The sequence below is a fragment of the Serpula lacrymans genome (genome assembly GCF_000218685.1).
Source record: "Serpula lacrymans var. lacrymans S7.9 unplaced genomic scaffold SERLAscaffold_2, whole genome shotgun sequence".
In the NCBI taxonomy this organism is placed as follows: domain Eukaryota; kingdom Fungi; phylum Basidiomycota; class Agaricomycetes; order Boletales; family Serpulaceae; genus Serpula; species Serpula lacrymans.
In genome coordinates this window covers 975969-998749 of record NW_006763291.1, presented here as the reverse complement: position 1 = coordinate 998749, position 22781 = coordinate 975969, and the positions used below count along the sequence as shown (strand labels likewise).

Below are 22781 nucleotides of genomic sequence, written 5' to 3'. Positions count from 1 at the left end.
TATGATCCTGGGATAATAGTACAACCTCCAACGAGGGCAACTTATGGGTAGTATCATTGTGGTGGTGACGCAGGCAGTGACGGTAATCCCAGAGCCTCTTGAGCTTGTTTCACCCGCCGCTGATTTTTTGCCACTACGCTTGAATCGACTGGGAGGTCTCCAGCGGGTATACGTCCAGCAGCAGTTAACGCGCCCAGAGCAAAATTGAGAGCCCTTTGATATTGTGTCTTGCGCATGGCCATCTCTGAAGCATTTCCAAGAGAGAGAACAAGCTCTCTGCGAGCGCCGTGCACCTCCTCAGAATATTTACCTCTGGTGAGGTCATCAAAAGCCACTAGCGCAGCAGCCAGTTCAGCGGCACTCGTGAATGCCACCCGTGCATAGTCAAGGTCGTTTTCGCGTGTGCGACGACGGCCAGTTTCACACCGATCCTTCACCCTTTGAAGGGCGATTTTCAGGAACCGACTGATGACATCGGGGTGAGTGATTTGCTGTATATGCTGAAGCGAAGTCGTGAAAGAAAGGTCTTTGGGGGGTTTTGTCAGCCCTTGGATGACGTCAAAAACATTGCGTTGGGCCAAGTTAACCAAGAGTCGAGTCAAGGCTGTGGGACCCATCACAGACTCATCTGCAATATGTTCAGGAACGTCATCGACAGCCTGCTTCGTAGTTACGGTGTACAACGGGCTGCGAAAAACTTCTTCCGAGCGTTCAATCAGGGTGTAGGCATCTTTTTCGTTTAGATGGTCTGCACTCCCTTTGATTTTGAATGACCCCTCGTACGCGATATGTAGGAAGGATTCTAATTCGACATTGGTTACGCCACATCTGTCAGCTGCATGCGTTACGGTAGCGATGAGCCTCAGTATCACAATGCGAGATATACCTATGGGAAAAGTTGTAAAAACGAGTTAGATCAAAAGAGTGAAACAATAGGTGTGTACCTCGATATGAGAATATCTGTTGAAATGCTTTCTCGTCAAGGGGGTTTTGAGTGTAATACTCCTTCTGAACTCGGTCAAACATACTTTTAAACAGATGGCTGTCAAAAAAACATATATATTTCAAGCGTGCGCACACATACTTTTTAATCTTTCCCCAGTCTTCTTCTTTCACTTTTTCCCAAACGTCGATGATCTTCGCCGCCCAGTCTTTACGGGAAGTGAGAATGGCTAGAGATTGACCCATCGTTTTCCACTCCTGTACCTTGAAGGCGGCGTCAATAGCTGGCGACATCGATACTCCTGGAACTATATGAAGCGGGTAGTGGAATAGTAGCGCCAAGACTTCGCATGCGATTGTATCCGTTTCCATCTCTGGGTACCATGCAGGGCGGTCCATGACAGCACAGTCGAACAGCAAGTCAAGGACTTCAGGTTTTTTCTTGAGGATGTCAAGACAAAATTGACGATTTGGTGGAGGAGACCTGCAGAGAAGACCATGGGCCGCCCAAAGAGCCGACTCTTGTGCCATGGCATAGTAACGACATCCATAAGGACCAGACCGCTCAGGCTTCATCTGCAGTAGCTGAATAAAGTAAAAGACATAGCAGGCAGATGTAAGCATACCCCTTGTGATCCCATGATCATTTGGCTCTGCCAACCTGTTGCAGGAGACGCCATTTCTTGTACGAAGCTCGCTGGTCCTTCCAATGTAAACTGACACATTGCGTAAATAATATCTGCCGCTGTAGATGGGGATATATTCTCTCCTAGGAAAGACTCTCCGGCCATTGCACGCAAGGCTGAGACGGCCAAGTGTCGATGAAAACATAAGCCGTTGTCTAATTTCTACAAATTTTTGAGCCAGAAAGACAGGAATATGACTGTATATAGTTTAAATTACCTCCAGACAGATATTAACGGCGTCGTACCGAACCATCTCTTCCAAGATCGACCGTCTCTCTGGAAGCGTTCCAGTCTGAAGGAACTGCACCAAGCTGTCTAAAGCATGGTGTCCAGCAATATGATGTTCTCTGCTTGGACATTTCACTTTTTGTTTGGTGATGGTAAGCATAGTCCTTACGATCCCAGAGGCCAAACATGCTTTCCCGAGAGTGCTGAGCCCCGGGACGCCATCGCCAGGTGTGTATTCACTGCGGAAACGAGATTTTATCGCACCCTGATAGAAAGATGGTTTGACTAGAGTTATGATTGACGCATGGTTGGCCTTACGGTGTAGTTTTGAAGGAACACGGCATCCTGGTTGGGCTCCAGCAGTTTGGCAAAAAGACGCGGTAGGACTTTGGGTAGCTCTGAAGGTGGCGAGTCCAAAACCGCATTTACGTTATTCATATTGACGCTCATGGCGACGACGACGGCGTCCGGCTAAGTCTAGCGTACAAGCGATGTATCGATAGCATGCAGATGCTAACCTGCAAGTTTATCGGGATAGCCCCAGACTGACTCGGAGGGTCTTGCACTTGCAGGAACATACTTTGCACACGTTTGGCCTCCTGTCGGGTTCCCCCGTATTTGCTATCTCTTAGAAGAATATCAGCAAACATTCTGAATTACATGTATTCGAATATTCGAAACGAACTGAATGATACATTAGTTACTGTAAAAGCTATTGATACAGTGTACCCGGTCAACGGTATATAAAAAACCAAGCCAAAACTATCATCCAGTCACTTGTATATTCCACCCAAGTCCGTCTCAAAGATAAGTCCGTCTTTATAATGTGGAAATATAGTGGGACGAGAAGCCCATGGAGCCAACGGCTTAGGCAGCGAGAGATGTGGGAGTTGTTTGAGACTCAAAGCCCGTAATAAAGTTGAAGGGCGAAGTGGCGCTGGAAGTGGGGACGGCACTCGTGGGGGAGGAAGCGAGACTTGGCTCGACAGATGACGGTGATGAAGAATTGACATCACCCAATGTATCAGAGGGCAAGGAAGATGCGGTTCCAGAAGCTGACGAAGCTGATCCGGAAGCCGCAGAGGGTAAAGCGGATGCACTTGGGAATGCCCCTTCTGAAGTGATGGCTGTTCCGGATAAAGCAATGCTTGAAGTCAAAGTAGTCCCACTTGTTGGTGTTGCAGCAGGACTGTTGAGGTCAATTGTCGTAGCTGCGGGAACGGACGGTGTGACGACAATGCCAGACGCTGGGACAGACGCGCTAGCAGATGAAGAAGGTAAGGTAGCGCCCAAACCAGTCCCCGTTGCAGTAGGGAGAGATCCATTGGAGGGCAACGCGCTAGACGCGCCAGCTGTCACTGTGATGAATACAGTATCCACTACATTCACAGTGACTACACCGTCTGCTCCAGTGACAGTTCCTGCCGGAGTTCCAGAGGAAACCGCGGTTGACCCAGCAAGTGGTGCGGAAGTTAGCGTTCCTGACGGGGTGCTTAGGGGTGTTGAACCAAGTACGGGTGCAGATGAGGTAGGGTCCAGGGGAGAGGTGGTGGGTAAACCTGTGGATACACCCGTTTCTGTGGGATTGAGTACAGAAGTAGCGGTCAGACCGATCGATACACCCGTCTCAGTGGGAGAGGCCGATAGAGCAGACGTAGAATCGAGGACAGGTGAAGAAGAGAATGCGTCAGATGTCTGAGTCGTGTTGTTTAATCCAGTTTGTGAGGCTTGAGGAACAGACTCCGTGGTAGAAACGGGAACACTGGAAGTGCCCGTGGGGTTTCCGAATGCAAATGTGGCAGGGAACGAAGTGGCGGTACCAAACTGCCGCTTCATGCGGAACTTGTTCATTACTATCGTCGTGACAGGAACCTCCTGACTGACCAAACCAGTTTCAGAAGAGGGGGAGGCCGTCGTTTGCGCCGAGCTCATAACAGCGCTAGTGGAGGTCACGTCTGCGGAGGAAGCCGAACTTGACGTGGATGGCAGAAGTACAGAAGTGGAGGTTCCATTGGTGGTTGTACTGTTACCGCTGCCTTGTCCCGTGGTGCCACCCTGGACGCCAGCAGACTGGAAGCGAAGTACAGCGTCTGACTGTGTATCACATGACAGACTGGTACCGGCCTTAGCAACCAAGGGCAGAGCGAAGCACGAGGTCCCAGAAGAGCACTGAGTAAGTTCCCAAGTTGAGCCAACGCATTGGGCAAACGAAGAGTTGACGCAAGCTTGTTGACCATCTGGGGCACATCGTTAGTATGCGGACAAATCCTACGGTAAAAAAGCCGACTTACCAGTGCAAGAATCAGATGCCGACAAGTTTGCGAATTGAAGGTTTAGTTTCTGCGCATCCAGTGCGTTTTGTTTCACGGAGAAACCTGAAGTGCTGTTGGTAGTAGAACTTGAATTGTCACGTGAGACTACATGGTTCGAGATGAGTGCGGGGGCAGCGTTAGCGGTTGATAAAGCGTTAAGAGCCGTGAAGATGACAATGGTCTTGAAAAATGAAGCAGCCATGATGTTTAATGGTGAATGCTAGTTGATGTGCGACGAGATGAGAGAAATCTAGTAAAATGATGGGCTCGGAATGGAGTGTGACGGAGCACCTGGCTCTGGAAAATCAAGAAAGAGAGAACGTGGGGGAGTATGGAACTGAGGAAGCCATATCACCGTTTGGGGTCGATTATATATGCAACTAATTCCATGTTTTGGACAATGCCACTACTGAGTGGAGTCTTGGTAACTGTGTTATTGTCCTTTGCCGCAGCTACAAAACCGCCATTGTTGAGGTTGTACTGAATTTCAACTCCGCGACACTTAAATGTCCTTTTATGGGTTCAAAAGGCTTTTTAATAAATAGCTACAAATATCCGCAGCCCTTTGAGTGGCGTTGTCTCTACAAATCTCCACATGTTCAGAATCACCCATAACAAAACAACTAGGAATGCAGTTGTGATTGACTTTTAGATGCGAACCGTGATGACGGTCATAATACTATCCTCGTTGCAAAGTTGCCGTTCATTTGATCTGTTTTTAGAACTTTATTCCAGGAATACCTTTGTTTTCTGTTGCTAATTTTGAAGCGTGTTTGTCTCGAACTTCATTGGTGCTGAGCGCAACAGAATTTCATTGGATCGGAGTGTTTATTGATCTGGTATGTGATCGCTCACTGAGTCTTTCTGGAGAGCGACCTGTAGCATGAACTCAAGCACTCCTTATTACCACATCGTCCCTCCCTGCTGTTCAAGCGACATGCTTTTTACGCATAATTTACGCAAAGAAAACGAAAAACCGCATATAAATATGGATTTAAAGTGGAGGGTAAATTTAGATAAGTTTGCGCGGGAGCTCCGAAACGGCTTCTTCAGTTCCGCTACAGTGGTTGTCCCAGAACAGTCTCTGTAAAGAGTCTATACCACCGTCAATTACTCGCTTTCGCTCCTCGGGACAAAGTTTTCTTTTTCTAGGCCGAAAATCGCAGTATATCGATTTGAATTTCCTTTTTTGAAAGTTTTCGGATTGTTCGGACGTTAACCCCCTTAAATTTGATTTCTCCCAAATTGATTTCTCGATGCTACGTCTTTTATCTCGACCACTTCTTCGCTCCTCCTCTCTTTCTCCTTCTTCCTCACATCTCTCTCTTGGATTGAGCTATAGGATCAGAAAAATGGCAACAGCAAACACTCCTGACTTTGTGCGTTTCATTTAACACCACCACTCTATGCAGTCAGCTCATACGGGGGCTGTATATGACAGAACAAAGTTCTTTACGCACCTCTTGCGGAGATAGATCCTGAGGTTCAGAATATCATCGATAAGGAAACATGGAGGCAATTTTCTGGTCTTGAGCTCATCGCGTCAGAGGTGCCGTTTGACGTTACCAACCATGCTACTTCAACGTCCTGACATTAGGACATCAGAACTTGACTAGTCGAGCAACGATGGAAGCCAATGGCTCCATCTTGACTAACAAGTACTCTGAGGGACTCCCTGCAGCTCGTTATTACGGTGGTAACGAATACATCGACGAACTCGAGGTTCTGTGCCGGAAACGTGCACTTGAAGCCTTCAACCTCGATCCCGCAACATGGGGTGTCAACGTCCAACCTTACTCTGGTAGTGTAAGTGATTTATCATCACTTTATTACAACGCGTATTCTAATAGTTACACACCTTCAGACTGCAAAGTAAGCTCACCAATCCGCCAGACCTAATACCAGACTAATATTCCCTGAAGTTTCGCGGCCTTGACTGCTCTTTGCCAGCCCCAGGACCGTCTCATGGGTCTTGGTCTCCCAGACGGTGGTCATTTAACCCACGGTTATTACGTACGTTATCGAGTCTTTCTTATTCGTTCCCCTCTTACGACATGCCTTCCGTAATATCATCTAGACTGCAAAGAAGAAGATGACCGCTTCCTCAATCTACTTCCAGTCCCTACCATATGCCATTCACCCGGACACCCATCTGATTGACTACACCGCATTGGCTCAGCAAGCTAAGATCTTCAAGCCCCGTCTCGTCATCTGTGGTGCCTCTGCGTACCCACGTGATTGGGACTATGGAGCACTCAAAAAGATCACCGAAAAGGAGGGTGCATGGCTCATGGCTGATATCGCTCACACCAGCGGTCTCGTTGCTGCTCAAGAGCTGAATGACCCATTCCAGTACTGTGATGTTGTCACCACTACTACGTTAGCCTTTTCTTCATTCCATCGCATGCAAATGCAACAAGCTAACAGTCGCTCATTTTTAGTCACAAGACACTTCGTGGTCCTCGTGCGGGTCTCATCTTTTTCAGGAGAGACACTGCCAGTGGCAATGAACTTGAGAAGCGCGTCAATGACGCTGTCTTCCCAGCTTGCCAGGGTGGTCCTCACAACAACGTACGCGGTCTTTTGGTGTTGTCGTTTCTTTGCTCCTAACTTGTTGTGTATGTAGACGATTGCTGCTGTCGCCACTGCCTTGCTTCAAGTTGCACAACCTTCCTTCCGCGTTTACGCGAAGCAGGTTATCGCAAACGCACGGACGCTTGCATCTGATTTGATGGAGCATGGCTACAAACTCCAGACTGGTGGTACCGACAATCACCTCGTTCTCTGGGACCTCCGTCCTTTGGGTTTGACCGGCAGCAAGGTAGAAAAAGTCTGTGACCTTTTGGGTATCACTATCAACAGTAAGCGATCCATCCTCATCTTCAATCGTCACGATTAGTCATTATATAATTTAGAAAATGCCGTCTCTGGTGACGCCTCCGCCCAAACCCCCGGTGGTATCCGTCTCGGCACATCCGCTCTCACCTCTCGCAACATGCTCGAATCCGACATCAAAATCGTCGCCGATTTCCTCCACCGTGCTGTCCAGCTCGCGCTTCTTCTGCAGAAGGAGGCAGGGTCGAAGATGTTGAAGGACTTTGTGCGTGTCGCGACTACGGAGGTGGAGGGTAAGGAGGGCGCGAAGAAGGTGAAGGAGCTGAAGAGGGACGTGATGGAGTTTGCGCGTAGGTGGCCATTGCCTGGTGTTGACGTTTCTTCACTCCAGCGGCCTGCGGGTATTGAGGAGGAGGATCTATAGGGTTGTAGACGTTGCATTTGCGGAGGAGGCTCGATTTTCTCGTAGTCCTTTGGAAAGGAAGATTCAACGCTCACTTTATTGGCATGGGGGTGACGATGTAGAGGTACATTCAACATGGTCCTTAAACCTTACGATATCTGTATTTATAGAGTGCAATTTGTGGAGATAAACCTGATGAGAGTGTTAGTCCCTGTACCCAAGAAAGACGGGGGAAAGCACAAGGTAACAGATTACCGTTATATAAACGAACACATCAAGAAAGCTTATCCAGTAGTTGAAACCTTTGAATTCTGGAGTCCAAGTCCACTTGCGGTTGATTGAAGGGAACATCTGATCACACTTCTGCAGTCAGGGAAATTTTAGTGTTCCTGAACCTGTAGGTTCCAGGTTTTCAGAGCACAAATGTCCGCTGCGTTTTCCAAGGACCTTTTAGTTATTACCCATTTATGTTAATGCTTCCTTTCCTTCCTCGCACCTTCAAATCATTCTGCCTAATATCATGTGGTTACCCTGGTGCTACCATCAGGAAACTGAAAAGATTGGGACAAGATGTGTTCTGGGATGATAAGGTTACAGTTTTGGCAAAAATATAATTGGTAAACTAACTATTGGCCTGATAATACTGCGGATTGGACCAGCTCTGGCACAAAATACATTATGAATGTCAGCATGAACATCATATTGGCATTTTAAGATAAGCAGGAAATTTAATCACAGGAACATTACATCAAGGTCAAATTCTGGCACTCTGGCAGTACCGTTGTCGATGATGAGAACTGTAGTTAGAAAACCACACACAAAACAAACTAACACACAATCCTCCCAGATTCCACGGAACTTGTTTATGGGCTTTGCCTCCTAGAACAGTGGAGTGGTCTGGTTGTTCGTGGGGTGGTACGTATAAAGATCCTTCAAAGTAAAACCCAGAGGTGTATGAGTGTGGGTTTTGAGGAGGAGGGATAGTTGAATTTATAGGAAGATAGGTGCTTTGTGGCGAGTATAGACGAGCACTACCTTGCTAATGGTAGCACAAGGTAGGTTTGAGAACGACGAGGATGACGAGGTGACAAGGTTCCCAGTGATAGCAGGCTCCTGACGCACAAACTGTAGTGCTCAGAAGGACTCTAATCGAAAGGGATGACAATGACTTTCAAAAAGTGACGAGTGACGATGACAGCAGTTGACAGTGGTAAAAGTGGGAAGTGTTGTGACCACACTGGATCACAAGTAGCAGAGTAGTGAACTTGAGAGTAGAGAAGAAGTCTGGATTGGAGTTCTTGTTTTTTTTTTTTACAAGGTAAAATACAGGGGTTTATATAGTAAAAAAGAAGTAGGCTATGCACAGTATAGCTGTGCAAAAAGAATGAGAAAGAATATGAAGGAAGGAATGTACGCTGACGAATCCTGCGTAGGTAGTACAGGATAAGATTGTCAAAAAAAGAAAAGAAAGGGATAGAACAATAAATGCTGTGAGTAATATCACAGGTTTGTACAGCCATAAAGTAAAGTCCAATAGCAAAAGGAGAGCAGGAAAATCATGATGTCATGAGAAGATGCAGTAAAAAAAAGGGCAAGGCAAAACACTATCAGTATCAACACAGTTCCTTTATTGTCAGTCAGGCATTCTAAAAAAATATGTGTCCATTAAAATGATTCAAAAATCAAAAATAATCGCACTGTAAATGAATGTTCTGCTGAAAAAAAAGAAACTGGAGCCACCGGTCCACCACCTAGTCCAAATCCGACAGTTCCATGGCCTTACCAATGGACTGGTTGTGTTGGACCACCTGATCAAACGAGGGAGGGAGAGGAGTAGTTCCAATTTGGAACAAGTGAGTCCCAGGCAGCGTGTGGTAGGTGTAGCTGTAGCGAAGACAATGGACAAAAGATAAGTGTACCCAAGTGAATGGGACCGCGATGAACATGGGCGACGCAAGGGGATGAACCTTCTCCAGCTCAAAAATTACCCACCCACGCTCCAACCAGGCAAGACGAGCGACCGATGTTTTGATAGTATATGATGGTAGATCGACGTCATAAAGATGGACCTGTTGCCCTATTTGGACCGGCCGCCGGGGCTTTGCTGATATCAGCAGTGGCACGTGGTAGTCAACGGATCGGCGACGGAAGCGGATAGGAAGTGGTGACATCAGAAATGGTGGGGGAGCAAAGAAGATGAGGAGGAGGAGGGTGGAGGTGACGAGGAGGTGAACTAAAATGGGGACCCAGAAACGACCGTCAGGTGAGAATAAAAAGGAGAGGAAGGGGCCCATGGTGGGGCTAGGCAAAGGAAGGGGAGTAAGGGAAACGACAAAAGCGAGGGCGCAATGCAATGTGTAGCCAGTGGCGACGCGAAAATTTGCCGAAATGCCGAAACGCGGAAAGTACCGGATGGAAAAGCAAAGGTGAGCGTGACTGGATTGCCTAATAGAGGTGGTGCTGATCAGCCACAAGTTCAAAAAGGGCAATATTAATTACTATTCCACGTGGCACTGTGCCTGTGTGGCGCAAAGGCGAGTCTTTTTGAATATTCGCTTCGTTATTGACACCTGTCCATGCTACCAATCAACTTTGGTGCATGACACCGTTGAATCTTTGCCAGACTTGGCAATGGCATATGAAGGCATATCTTGATGTCTCTATCTGGCAGAATACAGCAATAGGCTCTGGTCATATAATGGATGACCCACATTTTTCCTTCTGCAATTTTCCATTCAAGTGTTAGGATATGATCTATAGCTGTCAATCTGCTCGCTTGCTGCAGATATTTGCATCATTTTCAATTGGAATATTATTATGACAACATGGCAAATCTACACAAACTACATCTTGGAACATCATCTAGATGTCCTGCATATGTTACAATAACACAATTTTCAGACCTTTGAATTTCATTCTCCTCTTCAACTTTCTTTTGCAGTTTTCACACCCTGTGCCATGCGGCACATTCCATTATTGTTCAAACTTCACTTCTCGCGCCGTCTTCTTCTTATTTTAGATACAACTCTCTCACACAGTGGAGCTGGTCATGCGGGCCAGGCCCCATGACATCATCAGCCACTAACTTTATCAACTATACAGTACATAATTACAAACACTCTGTATTAGTATATATCCCCAATAGATCCAGGAGACTCCTCAGCAAGTCCTCCTGTTGTATACCAACAAACTCTCTGCAGCTTAAGGGGTAACCACTCTTTCATCATCTTCTTTATAGTGTGTTCCTGTGTGCGCCAGAGTAACTAACTCTTGGTTGTTACAACGAGCATAACAACCTCGACAAAAATGCACAGTACTCCTTACAGACTTCATTTTCCACTCTCTAGTAGCTGTACACCGCTACTTACCCTTATTTTCCCACACATTGCTACCTATTACAGTTCCACATGTCATTGTTTGCTCAACACAAACACCTATCTTAAAGTAGACAGTATATATATATGCCTGTATTGTAGTTACCATCTCCAATACAATTGTACGCTTCAACAGTGTAACTTGGTATTCATCAGAACAAAGTCTCATCATCAGAATATGTCTCAAACCTGTATCATACAGGCTTATCGAATTACTAGAACACCCAGAATCAGTTGTTACCAGGCTTGCACATTCCAAGCGTAACACAAAGGCGAGTCTTTTGAATATTCACTTTGTTATTGACATCTGTCCATGCTACCAATCAACTTTGGTGCATGACAGCGACACTCTCCCTTTTGTTCCAACTCCACATTCTTGCACTGCGCTGCCTTTTTTATTTTTAGCTACAGTCTCTCACACAGTGGAGCTGGTCACATGGGCTGCACCCTATGACATTATCAGCCACTGCTTTCATCAACTGTATAGTATATAAGTACAGTCCTTCTGTTGTTTACCCACAATAAACTTGGTCCTACCTTAAGGGAGATTTTCCTCTCCTTCACTCACCCTCTTTGCTTGTTCTTGTTGTGCACCAGAGTATACAAACTTTGGTTATTACACCATATGTTACGATAACACAATTTTTGGACCTTTAATTTTCATTCTCTTCTTCAACTTTCTTTTGTAGTTTTCACACCCTGTGTCATGCGGCACTTTCCATTATTGTTCAAACCCCACTTCTCGTGCTACGCTGCCTTTTCTATTTTTAGATACAAGTATCTCACACAGTGGAGCTGGTCACACAGGCTGTACCTCATGACATCATCAGCCACTGCCTCCATCAACTGTACAGTACACATGTACAAACAAACTGTAGTAGTTTATATACCCCAATAGATCTCACTACCTATATAGCTTTGTCTGAGTTGTGCGCCAGAGTATCAAAACTTTGGTTGTAACACCATATGGCAAGAAAATGTTGCTATCCTGGGTTTGAGCACTGTGGTTGTCCAAAAAATGAAACCACTCAGTAATTCCAGGATACTCACCAACTGGAATTGCAGCAGCTGGCGTTAAGACCAGTCACATGATGTATTGTGTTGTGTTGTACAGTAGTAAAGTAATATAGTCAAAAATCAACAAACAATTATTGAACTATGGAACACTACTAAAAACTGTAAGAGCATGGTTGAATGGTGGGCTCAACAGCAAAAAAGCCCTATCAGTTCAGTACACCCCAAGGGTATGCACTTGCACGATAAATACTAAATCTCTTCCTTTTGAGCCTCACAACTATCAAATTGAAGGTGTATGCAGATGTCTTGAAGACTTAATAGCCATTATACCAGCAAGAGGAGGCAAAACAGGATTCTTCTACATGTACACACTGATAGTGTTACCTGAGCAACCAAATCTATGCCAACCCCTGGAGGATTCTGGTCACTTATCCTTTGATTTTGAAATCTGTGTAGGGACTTGTTATCTTATCGGGTGATAAGATATCAACCACTGGCTTAGTAATTACAAAAAGGTTGACAGACAGATGGTAAAGTGACTGGGGAATGACTAATTTTTTCTCACATCGATGACGCGGCGGGTGTGCTTGATAATAGCCGAATTTACGCTTTTAGTCACCCTTGGCCGTTCTGAACGACGCGCGATTGTCGTACGCGTGCACCCGGCAGGCACGTCAGCCGCATCGCATAGAATAACTCTTGCAATATATATAAGTCAAACTACATGTCTAGTCCTACTTATACTAACATGGCATCCATCGCTCTCCCTCAAGGGTCTGTTATTGCATTATCTCAAAACCTTCTTCATACTGACGCTCGTCTCCTTTCTTAGCTTCGGCCATGTCACTACGGCTATCGTTTCTTCAACTTGGCTCCTTGTTTGGCAAACTATCCTTGTTGGCAGATTCCGCAGACGAGCTGGCATCGACTACCCCCAATGTAAGCACACTTCTCATTCCATTCTCAATCACCCAACATAATTTTGTCCTAATTTAATCTAGTGTATGCTGAAACAGCGGAGATGAAGGCGTCGAAAGATGCTACTCTCTTTAACTGCGCGCAACGTGCGTCTGTGTCTTTGCCTTTCCTTTCTTTAGTTCATATCCCTCCATCACAGGTGCTCATGCTAACACCCTCGAGACCTTGCCCGTCGTGCTTCTCTCGTAAGTCACACGCCTTCCCTCTATCCATCAACATTCCAATCCCCTTCTTCAGTACCCTGGTGGCTAGCTTAAAGAACCCTTACTACGCTTCATACGCTTGCGGTCTCTGGGTCTTCGCCCGTATTCTCTACACCCTGGGTTACACCACCGGTGATCCTGCAAAGGTACTTCCTTTTCTGTACACGCGACTCTCTAGACATCTTACACCTCATTTCGCAGAGGAACACTCGCGGAGGTGGTCTGGGCTCCTTGGCTATGTTGGGTGAGTATTGCGTTCTTTTTGCCGTTTTTCGACCTGTGAGCTGATATATATTCGAACTGCAAGGTCTCCTCGTTGGTGCGACATACACTACATTTGACCTCGTCCGGTCTGGTCTTTAAACATAATCTGAGATGAGTTATAATGTGGTATTTAATGCTTTCCGAGTAAATCTGCTGTAACAAAATAGGCTCAAATGGTTAAATTATCATTAGCTACAGTGCCAAATGAGATACACAAAACACGCAGGGATGATATAACTAACTAGAAAACATGAATGCAATGCTAAAAATGATAGATGTGAACCCTCGGCGACAACCAACATAAAAACGATGCTCATCTCGCCACCAACTACCAGATATAAAGAAAACCATGAGAAAACATTAAAATCGATGATAGCTTCGCGAAATAACCAGATGGCCAACCCAAATAAATACCCGAACAGGATCATAAAGTGCCTCCAATGAAAATAGAAAAATCAATGCGATACGCTCAAAAGAGCGATTTTGACGAGGTCAGCGATGGTCCGTTGCTCAACTCTTGTCCGACCTTTTGCACAAGCTGGATCCCAAGCGGCTCCAACGCTTCCTTCCAAAGTCTACACCTCCTCCGCCCTTCGAATATACACGCGGACCGCTCGCCCGACTCTCCCTCTGGGCCGAATACAAACACCTTGTCTTCATCCCATGGAGCTTCTCCATGGGCAAACGCAATCCATCGCTCCTGCATCGTATCACGCACATGTGCATACGACCACTCGTCCACAACCGGCGTTGTCCATTCCGAGCCTTGCCATCCACGAGAGTTCTCGAAATCGTCAACGTTCATGCATTCCAGATCATTCAACGTTCGCGTCCACCGCCCAGATGGGTCTGACGAAGATGGCGAGGGGGATGTACGCGAGGATGGCAGGGGCTCGTCGTAGAAAGACATGGGTGACGGCTGCTGCGACAGCGGTAGTGGGACGTTGTCGAAGAGGTAGATAAGATCTACCGCGTGGTGTGGAACACCTCGGACTGGACCTTCTTGGTCAAACACGTAGCGCCAAACTCCACGTCCCCCACGTGCCCGTTTCGCGGCCTGCGCGGCACACTCCGTAGGCCACGCAATCCGTGCATCATTCACAAGTTCAAGTACACGGTCAACAAGTTCCGTAGCTGGAGTGTGCGCCGCAATATCATACGCATTGAGCAATGCTGTCGCCTTTGTCAATGACTGACACACGGCACGTAATCGTCGTACGACACCAGACGCAGACCAAAGGGAGGCTGGAAGCGACCACAAAAAAGAATCACAAGCACAGTCCCCAATGATGATAGGTTGCAAACCGGGTGATGAGGCTATATGTCGCACAGGAACATGTGTAGGACCGCGGGAAAGTGGATGCGGACTTCTACTTTTAATGCCAGTTTTCTTCATAGGCATAAGAAAGGGTGATAGGGTCTTCTCAATAAGCCCAGTTCCTGTACAAGGATGCAACCGGGAGGGTTCTTCGGGCATGATGGATTCTTTCCAACCTTTGCGAAAGAAGACGCCGTCATCCGTTGCACGCAGAGGACACTCCACCTCAAGGAGCACCTCGGGATCAACAGCGCGTAGTTGATCTACCAAGGTGATACGGAGGGAAGATAGGAGGCGGGAAAGTTGCCAGCCTGCATTGTGCACAGTCGGAACATCATATTCGACCAACGCGCTTTGCACGATTGTGCGGGCAAAGAGAGGTTTGGTTTGGTTCACCGAGGAATAGAGGTGACTCAGGATATCAGCTGCACCGGTAGATTCGCCGAAGAGTGTGACATTGGAGGGGTCACCTCCGAAGCCGCCGATAAAGTTATTGACCCATTCCAAAGCCTTGCGCTGATCACGGAGGCCTAAATCAATGTCAGTTTCATAAATACTGAGCAGCAGCAGTTGATGAACCATAATTTCCGACCCCTTCATCTCCTGCAGCCTTGTTGTCTTCCGCAATTTTGGGGCTCGCAGCACATCCAAAAAGGCCGAGGCGAAAACTGGTGATGTCTATTGAGTACAATCCATATGCAGTAAAAACAGGTGATAAGCTTACTTGAAGGTGACCATGATCAGTGGCCTGCCTATGCGAACACTTTTACGAACGAAGGCACCGCCATCATAGACCCAACTGGATCCACAACCGCGGTTACCTCCCCTGCTCAAATGAGTACCTAGGATAAACCAAAAAGTCTGTTATGCAAGCTCACCCATGAAACCAAAGCATAACTGGCAGTCGTGATTCATGGGTTATACCAGCAGGACAGGTAATATTAAGGTTCAGACATTCAAATTCGTCTTGCTCAAAAACTTGTCTCGGTATATCACTCTCTGAAAGGCCTATTAGGTCTTCCTCGAGACTTTTTTGTTTCATCTGGGGACATATTGGGCTGCAAGGCATAATTAATAAGTTACGCTATCTCACAGTGAATAAAAAGAAGTAAGACAATTACCCATATCTCGTTGCGTCCACAACAGCAGGATAGGAAGTGAACAATTTGGATTGACGAAAGCGAGCTGGTACACTAGCATATTTGATGCCACGAAACTGGCTTATTGGTATGTCTGGGGTGGAAATCGTGTGCTCGACACCCTTGAAGGTCGTTTCAAGCACGCTGTGATGCAGGAGGACATGAGTCTGATCCAGAATCATGGAGAAATATCGAAAACAAGATAGCAAAAGGAGTAGGAGGGATGAGGGAATGAGGGAAAGAAGTGGTGGGAGAGCGTAGCTTTGTGCAATGTTGAATGGTTGTACATTATTTACTTCCATCGATCGCATTTGGCTGAGGAGGTCAGAAATCTTCGCTATTTTGCTCGAAATGGCAGGTCTGTTAATGGCCCGGGTTCTCGCACGTGACGGCGGGGTGAACCGGATCTGAGGTTTTGTTAGGGGCTGGCTTGGCTCGAGAATCGAATTCGAGCACCGCCTGGATTGGACTCGAATCCTGGGAGCAGAATCTGACACAAATAAACTGGCGATGACCACAGAACTTGAGTAAAGTGACGTATGAGACCATGATTTACCTAGAAAAGGACCAGATGCACGACATCACGAGACTGGGAACGACGAAAATGACCTAAGTAACACCGGGAAAGGACACGAAAGGGGTCAAGGCGCGGTCAGAAGACGTCCCAGGCTAAATCATTGATACCGTTCAGCGCAATCTGATCAGTGATATGGGGCTCGACGCACAACGCCCGTCTGGCCGAAACCGCAATCCCGCGCCTTCAAATCCAATGAGACAATGTTGTTGGAGACTGCGGCACCGTAACATGGAGCAGGCGACGTCTGAGGCACATATGAGGCTCACAAGTCATCATCGATGATACTATCATAGCAGTGATGGGCAGTAGTGCGTTCAGAAGCAAGATTGACGATTATTCGGGAAAGGGTCTTCCAAGAGTTTCTGGCCCATTCCCTCATGAGTGATAGAGAGACTGAACGAGAGACTCGAGGAATATCATGGATGATGCATCCATAATATGTTGTCACTTTGTTTTGGTATCATCTGTCAGTAATAGCGATTGACGGGTCAAATCTTCTGCTCGGACTTACCTCAAGGTATCTGAATACTGGCTTGTGGGGATAATCACAGCGCTCAATCATGCCATGCAGAATCAGCACGCTTAGCAAAATACTGTCAGCTATACCATTGTGAGCATTACAAAAGACGTCAAGGCGAGGCGGAAGAACCAGCACACGCCCTGATCGTTGCTCTAGAGACCTACAGTAAACATGAAGGTGCAAGTACAAAGACAGCCTTGGGTCTGACCCAGAAGCTTCCTGTTCTTATCATAACTCATCTATCGATGAACATCTTGGGAATCCAAGGATCGATACGAGACCAAGGGAAAAAAGCAGACTGAAAACAGCTGGAATTCCGTAAGCTGTAAGCACTTTAGAGTAAACCCTAACCTTATTAAACGATACCACATTACCATCACCGCGGTGTAAGAAATTCTATTCAATTGCAATACATATTTTACGTTCTACTTTGTTTGTGCTTTGGCCTATCTTGCCTTGCATCCCCAAGATCAATTATAGCCATCACAAAGCTTTACTTTCTCGATGTACGGTCCCAGTAAATAAATCATCCTCTCACACGTAAGACCTTCCGCTTGCCTTTCTGTACACCTCCAGCTGGCCCTCCAGGTGCTGCACCACCACCACCAGACTCCTGAGCATTCATTCCCGCCTTGACCGCTTCTATCAGTACGCCCGATGGCAGCGCAGGTGAGTACGGCGAGACACGACTCGCAAGCGGAGGGTGCGGCTCAGGCGGCACAGGCATCTTGCGCCCTCCACCGAACTTTTGCAGTGGTGCAGCAGGAATACCGGCCTTGGATTTCGATGCAGGCTGCTTGCCTTTCGAAATCGATGGTACAGTCTTGGCCGGGGTAGGCGTCGTGACGCGAGATGATGCTGTCGTGTATGGTGGTATCGGGATACTATCAGGTTTGATCCGCTGAATTTGGAACGATATCATCTCCAAAAGCTGCTTTTCTGTAATACATTGGATAGACCCACCGCAGAAATCAGTCAGTCAAAGTGTTATATACGATCAGATGTAAGGCACTCACTGGATTTGATAGCACCGTTCAAGAGTCGTCCATCCTTCTTCCATTGTACGCGAACACGCCCAGGATTCTCCCAGTCGCGCGGATGTGCTTTATTCACCTCGTGCAGAGATCTAAGGCCCAGCCTAACACTCGCGTCTGCAATATCCTTGCTCAACGGCCACCACACGCTCTTCTCTCGCGGGATTCGGCGCTCGCCTGTCCCATACGACCGTTTAGCGTCGATGTAGATCGGATAGATACACGTCCATCTATATCACAGGTTGAGGGCGCAGGATAAGTGGCAGGAAATGTAGTTTAATAAGCATCACAGGAAAAGGGCATAAGTAGTCAATAAGACGTACTTCTTGTATGGAGTGATATCTGTTACAGTATTTGACGGCATACCGTCTGATGAAGCTGCTGGTCGAGATGGCGATGCAGGCCCCGCCGTTGGGCCCCTCAAAAAAGGAGCCTCGTCCGAATCTTCGTCTTCGTCATCATCATCTCCATCGTCTGCATAATCGATCTCCTCGAGCAGAGGTCCCCGCGTGCCAGTATTGGGCAGAGGTCGCGATGGGAGCGCAAGGTCGGTATCGTCGTCAAACTCTTCGACTATGGCTGCTTTGCGAGACATGTTTGAACTTTCCTTTGGCCTTTCTTTAGCTTTATAACTGCGAATACACTGGGTATCGGGCTTTTTGCGATCTTCCAAGTGGTTTTTGCGTGATTGGCACTTTGCTTGACAGACTTGCACAGGATGAGCTCAACAAGCGCCTGTTGTGGATTCCCACGCCCTACTTGCCTTCATGCCACAGCTATCATGCTCCCGCGCACGCCGTCGATGGCAGCGAACACGACATTTAGATTTTTGTATGTTATTTTCTCGCCTTGCTGGTCTGTTAGATCTCATTGGAAGTTGAAGGATTACATTTCTCTGCTTCATTTCACTTGCATATGCCCAAAATGCTAGCAATAGACCTGGCACCATCGAGACCTGGCACCTCGTAACGTGTCAGCCCGTTGGGGACTGCGAGCCATGTCCTGAGTACGCGGTATGTTCCCGTCCCCTCTCTCTTTTTATGCCAATAATCAATGTTGATTATGTTGTCGTTTTCTCAGCGGCATGAACCGTTCTGCCAACCTTTTGGAAACCGACAGCTCGTACGCTGCCCTCCAGCACCATCTTCACCCCCATCGCCCTACCAAACCACCAGTCCACTTTCCACATCTTCTTCCGATCATCTAGCATCTCCTCTAATAGGTCGGATTCCCGCATGGGAGTCATGCGGCCGAAACCTTGCAAAAGAACGCGGAGACTTCTACGAGTTCATCGCATGCAACCTCATATTCGCCGCAGTTGCGCTAGGCTTGACGTATGTGCGCTCACAGAGAGCTGAGGCAAATCAGGCCAGACAGCTTGCTGCGCGCATTGGGCTGGTGAGGGGTGGGGAAGGACACGCAGTAGCAGATGAGTGATATGAACTTTGTAAGCTCGAAGACTAGAGTGGTGGTATGTTAGTGTCTAATTTGCGTAGATGCTTATCCGCTATATTGTACAACGCAGTCCAACAGGATGTATATAATATTATAATTAGGTAGCCGCTTCTGCTAAACAACTCAAGGGGCCGCCGGTGACCCTCAGTGGCATGCTTTCATAGAGGTTATCGTGTTCCTCGAGTTCATGGGACAAGTGTCACCTTGCCGACTGTGCACATGAGGCGTACATTCTAGTACTTCCAGTTGATGCCATGACATGAATTTTTGAAGCTACTGTTCATCTCCGCATCGATCAGTTCCATGTTGTACCAGGAAGTGAATTTGGCATTTGACGCAAGTTCGCAGAATACAGATATATGCGCATACATATACTTGCATATATGAGTGCATGTCTGTTCTTCATCGTCGACAAGCGAAAGGCCTCCGTCCATATATTTTTTCTGGAAGCATGATGACTGACGGCAGTAGCCAGTCGTCGAATCATGATTTCGCTTTGGACGATGAATCGATTTGAAGCTAGTAGGTGCGTACCGCAGGTTGTGAGCTTCAGATATCGCTATATTTCCCATAGCTGGCAACTAGCAGTTCCAAGATTAATATTGAGATGCCGAACATGACCTTGTGCTCGGTGAAGCTGCTCCATGTTGCAGGACAAGAAAATATTCTGGAAGCTGGCAGTAGGCCATAGAAGACATTGGTTTCTATGAGACGTTGGTCCAGGGCAAGGCAGTGCTGAGCATGGTAGAGAAAAACTTTTATTAGAGATTCGGAAAGGGAGCAACAGCGTCCAAGCCCCATATCCGTGATTGAAGACGACAATGCTGATGCTCTTTCGCCTGGTCGTGCTAGTATCTTGCCAAAGAGTTCCCCGTTGATGAAACAGTTTCTAATGATAGATGTTTAAAGGCTCACCCTGTTATAATTGCTGCAACTATCCTCGTGGCGCTGCCGCCATTCACCCTGCCACGCCCCTTGCAGCATGTCCGAGTGTTGGTTGAAACGATCCATCATTGTTTTCCTTGCCTTGATTGATTTTAGCCATCTTGAAGTGATCTCAGATTCCATCAAGTCCACAGCCACGGCCGTGCTTTGGTTTTGGTTCCGTTATACTTCCGTCCACCTCAAGCCCAGCGTTGCCCCAGAAATTTTCCATCACGGTCTCACCATTGTTAGACGCCCATGTTATTATAGACGATGCCATCCCCATTGAGCGTCGTGCGGTATTCGTGAGTGTTTTTGTTGCTAATTTTGCCGCGAATGTGGTATAGTGGCCGAACAAAAGGAAGGCCCGAACAATGCCACATTTTTCTGTTCTTGTGCTCCGCATCCGCGTTGTTCTTGAATGAACCCTTGAACTGCCTTGCCACTACAAAAGGCCCTCATCCATCCCTTCTGTTCCACCATCACGTCCCGCTACACGCCCTTCACATTCTTTCCCCTCCTCCCTCCCTTTTTCTCGTTTGATTCACAAGCAAACCGCCGGTTGTCTCTCTCTCATCTGCATATCTCCAACTGTATCCATTTGCTCTCCATTGCTGTACTTTCATAACGCAATATGTTGCCCATCTCCCTTTTGTCTTTGATCGCCCTGCCGTTCGTAGCAGCAGCACCAACTTGCCGTATTAGGCCCACGACGAGCAGTGCCACCGTAACCCCGACCCCGAGCCCAACATCCACAGGTAGTTCTACTCTCCCCGGAAAGGCCACCAACGGCAGCAACGACGATGTCGTCGTAACCGCCTGGTATGCTGGTTACCACGCCGAGTATTTCCCACCAGAGAATGTCAGCTGGACAAAATATAGCTCTATGACCTATGGTTTTGCGTGAGTAATTTATGTTATGTGAGTGGCTTCGATTGGGATGCTAACAATACTGTAGTACCACTACAACCTCCTCCCCTTACGTTGAAGTCGCATCCTCTGATCAGGCAATATTGCCCCGCTTCGTCAGCGCCGCTCACCAGAACGTAAGGATAACGTACATTTTAATATCATGGAACAGTGTCTTACCAGAACCTTAGGGTGTCGATGCGTTGCTCACAGTAGGAGGCTGGGGAGGCTCTCTGTTCTATTCGACTGCAGTATCTTCCAACAGCACTACCTCTGACTTTATCCAGGGTCTGCTCGCTCTCGTGAAACAATACGACCTCGATGGTCTTGACTTTGAGTATGTCTCATTTTGATGTCTATACCGCTACCTTGTTTGTTTAACCGCACTTTCTCTAGCTGGGAATATCCCGCAAAGCAAGGCATCGGCTGTAACGCCATTTCTGACACCGACAGTGCCAACTTCCTCTCCTTCCTCCAGCAACTGCGAGCACAGCCCGAAGCTAAGAACCTCACTCTCTCTGCCGCTGTCTCCATCACTCCCTGGGTTGGCTCCGATGGTCAACCCCTGACAGATGTCTCACAGTACGCTCAGGTTCTCGATTACATCGGTATGCACCGCTTTTCCATCTATCTGGATAGTTATTCATCCATCTCACCATCTTTCAGAAATCATGAACTATGACATCTGGGGTAACTGGAGCACTGCAGTAGGACCCAACTCTCCCCTTAACGACACTTGCGCACCTACTGCAGACCAGCAAGGCTCAGCCGTCTCCGCCGTGAAAGCTTGGACCACTGCTGGTTTCCCCGCCAACCAGATCGTTCTGGGGGTCGCAGCCTATGGACACAGCTTCGACGTTAGTGCTGCGAATGCCAACGAATCGTTCCCTCCATTCAACGCCGCTCTCCAGCCTGCGGGTGATGCTTGGGCCCAACCTGCAACTGGATCCGACGTGTGTGGTGCTCCCTACACCCAGCCTGGAGGCACATACGAGTTCTTCGGCATGATCGAGAATGGCTTCTTGACCGCCAATGGAACCGCCGCTCCTGGTATCGATTACAGATTCGACGAATGCAGTCAGACAGTAAGTTTTCCTCCGACAATTTTGGCCAGGGTTAAATTTGACTGATTTTGTGCAGCCTTATGTTTACAATTCCACATCCAACGTCATGATTTCTTACGATGACGCACGCTCATTTGGTGAGAACGATTTATTTATTTTACTTCTGGAAAGGCGCATGTTGACTCATTCACCTCGTTCTTACAGCTGCCAAGGGCGCATACATAAATCAGGCTGGCCTGCGCGGCTTCGCCATGTTCGAAGCTGCCGGTGACAGTAACGACATCTTGCTCGATGCGATAAGCAATGCTATCGGCATCGAGGACAACAACGACACTTGCTAGACAACGTCTTGCTTCAAGATTTTGCTGTATAACCACAACTCCTGCACGGTTGGCTGCTTGATTTGTAGCTATCCGTAGCGCAGACTCGACCGATTGAATCGTGTGATCCACTGGGTGGTTTTTATCGATGTCTGTTTTTCTCGTATGCTATATAGCTTTTCGATTTTCCATATTTGCTCGATGCATCTGTTTTCATTAGTTTTCATGTATTAGGTTAAGGGCAGTAATAAGAAATTCTTTGTTAAGAAATATTTCAGA

The 22781-nt window shown here is 47.3% G+C and overlaps 9 protein-coding genes across 9 annotated transcripts; 4 read left to right on the top strand and 5 right to left on the bottom strand.

Moving 5' to 3' along the window:
• Positions 1 to 53: 53 nt before the first annotated feature.
• On the bottom strand, positions 54 to 2506 carry SERLADRAFT_433224 (uncharacterized protein; the record flags this gene model as incomplete). The annotated part of the gene is made up of 7 exons (XM_007313406.1): positions 54 to 886; positions 945 to 1027; positions 1085 to 1518; positions 1569 to 1790; positions 1846 to 2121; positions 2175 to 2327; positions 2375 to 2506. The coding sequence occupies 7 exons, from the start codon at positions 2504 to 2506 to the stop codon at positions 54 to 56; spliced, it is 2133 nt and encodes a 710-aa protein (XP_007313468.1).
• A 2917-nt stretch (positions 2507 to 5423) lies between these two features.
• On the top strand, positions 5424 to 7693 carry SERLADRAFT_456710 (uncharacterized protein; the record flags this gene model as incomplete). Its single annotated transcript, XM_007313405.1, is given in 10 exon segments — positions 5424 to 5456; positions 5473 to 5547; positions 5610 to 5717; positions 5774 to 5974; positions 6033 to 6040; positions 6091 to 6181; positions 6246 to 6547; positions 6610 to 6739; positions 6795 to 7029; positions 7084 to 7693. 9 exon segments carry the CDS (start codon positions 5521 to 5523, stop codon positions 7425 to 7427), a joined length of 1446 nt encoding a protein of 481 aa, XP_007313467.1.
• A 4852-nt stretch (positions 7694 to 12545) lies between these two features.
• On the top strand, positions 12546 to 13341 carry SERLADRAFT_365244 (uncharacterized protein; the record flags this gene model as incomplete). Its single annotated transcript, XM_007313404.1, has 7 exons — positions 12546 to 12571; positions 12630 to 12736; positions 12799 to 12861; positions 12915 to 12960; positions 13013 to 13124; positions 13180 to 13222; positions 13286 to 13341. The coding sequence occupies 7 exons, from the start codon at positions 12546 to 12548 to the stop codon at positions 13339 to 13341; spliced, it is 453 nt and encodes a 150-aa protein (XP_007313466.1).
• SERLADRAFT_445055 (uncharacterized protein) lies at positions 13303 to 15881 on the bottom strand (the record flags this gene model as incomplete). The annotated part of the gene is made up of 5 exons (XM_007313403.1): positions 13303 to 15090; positions 15140 to 15228; positions 15285 to 15386; positions 15439 to 15618; positions 15682 to 15881. 5 exons carry the CDS (start codon positions 15879 to 15881, stop codon positions 13712 to 13714), a joined length of 1950 nt encoding a protein of 649 aa, XP_007313465.1.
• A 1286-nt stretch (positions 15882 to 17167) lies between these two features.
• Positions 17168 to 18552, bottom strand: SERLADRAFT_456704 (uncharacterized protein; the record flags this gene model as incomplete). Its single annotated transcript, XM_007313402.1, has 3 exons — positions 17168 to 17735; positions 17813 to 18060; positions 18154 to 18552. The coding sequence occupies 3 exons, from the start codon at positions 18423 to 18425 to the stop codon at positions 17323 to 17325; spliced, it is 933 nt and encodes a 310-aa protein (XP_007313464.1).
• A 59-nt stretch (positions 18553 to 18611) lies between these two features.
• Positions 18612 to 19267, top strand: SERLADRAFT_433218 (uncharacterized protein; the record flags this gene model as incomplete). Its single annotated transcript, XM_007313401.1, has 3 exons — positions 18612 to 18661; positions 18714 to 18843; positions 18911 to 19267. 3 exons carry the CDS (start codon positions 18612 to 18614, stop codon positions 19265 to 19267), a joined length of 537 nt encoding a protein of 178 aa, XP_007313463.1.
• A 251-nt stretch (positions 19268 to 19518) lies between these two features.
• On the bottom strand, positions 19519 to 19719 carry SERLADRAFT_365240 (uncharacterized protein; the record flags this gene model as incomplete). The annotated part of the gene is made up of 1 exon (XM_007313400.1): positions 19519 to 19719. One exon carries the CDS (start codon positions 19717 to 19719, stop codon positions 19519 to 19521), a length of 201 nt encoding a protein of 66 aa, XP_007313462.1.
• Positions 19720 to 19870: 151 nt separating this feature from the next.
• SERLADRAFT_456697 (uncharacterized protein) lies at positions 19871 to 20437 on the bottom strand (the record flags this gene model as incomplete). Its single annotated transcript, XM_007313399.1, has 2 exons — positions 19871 to 20140; positions 20201 to 20437. Coding segments are annotated over 2 exons (423 nt in total), but the record flags the coding sequence as incomplete, so codon positions are not given.
• A 161-nt stretch (positions 20438 to 20598) lies between these two features.
• On the top strand, positions 20599 to 22772 carry SERLADRAFT_456693 (glycoside hydrolase family 18 protein; the record flags this gene model as incomplete). Its single annotated transcript, XM_007313398.1, has 8 exons — positions 20599 to 20735; positions 20761 to 21112; positions 21168 to 21255; positions 21310 to 21455; positions 21515 to 21726; positions 21785 to 22203; positions 22259 to 22319; positions 22387 to 22772. The coding sequence occupies 7 exons, from the start codon at positions 20844 to 20846 to the stop codon at positions 22521 to 22523; spliced, it is 1332 nt and encodes a 443-aa protein (XP_007313460.1).
• Between the last annotated feature and the right edge of the window lie 9 nt (positions 22773 to 22781).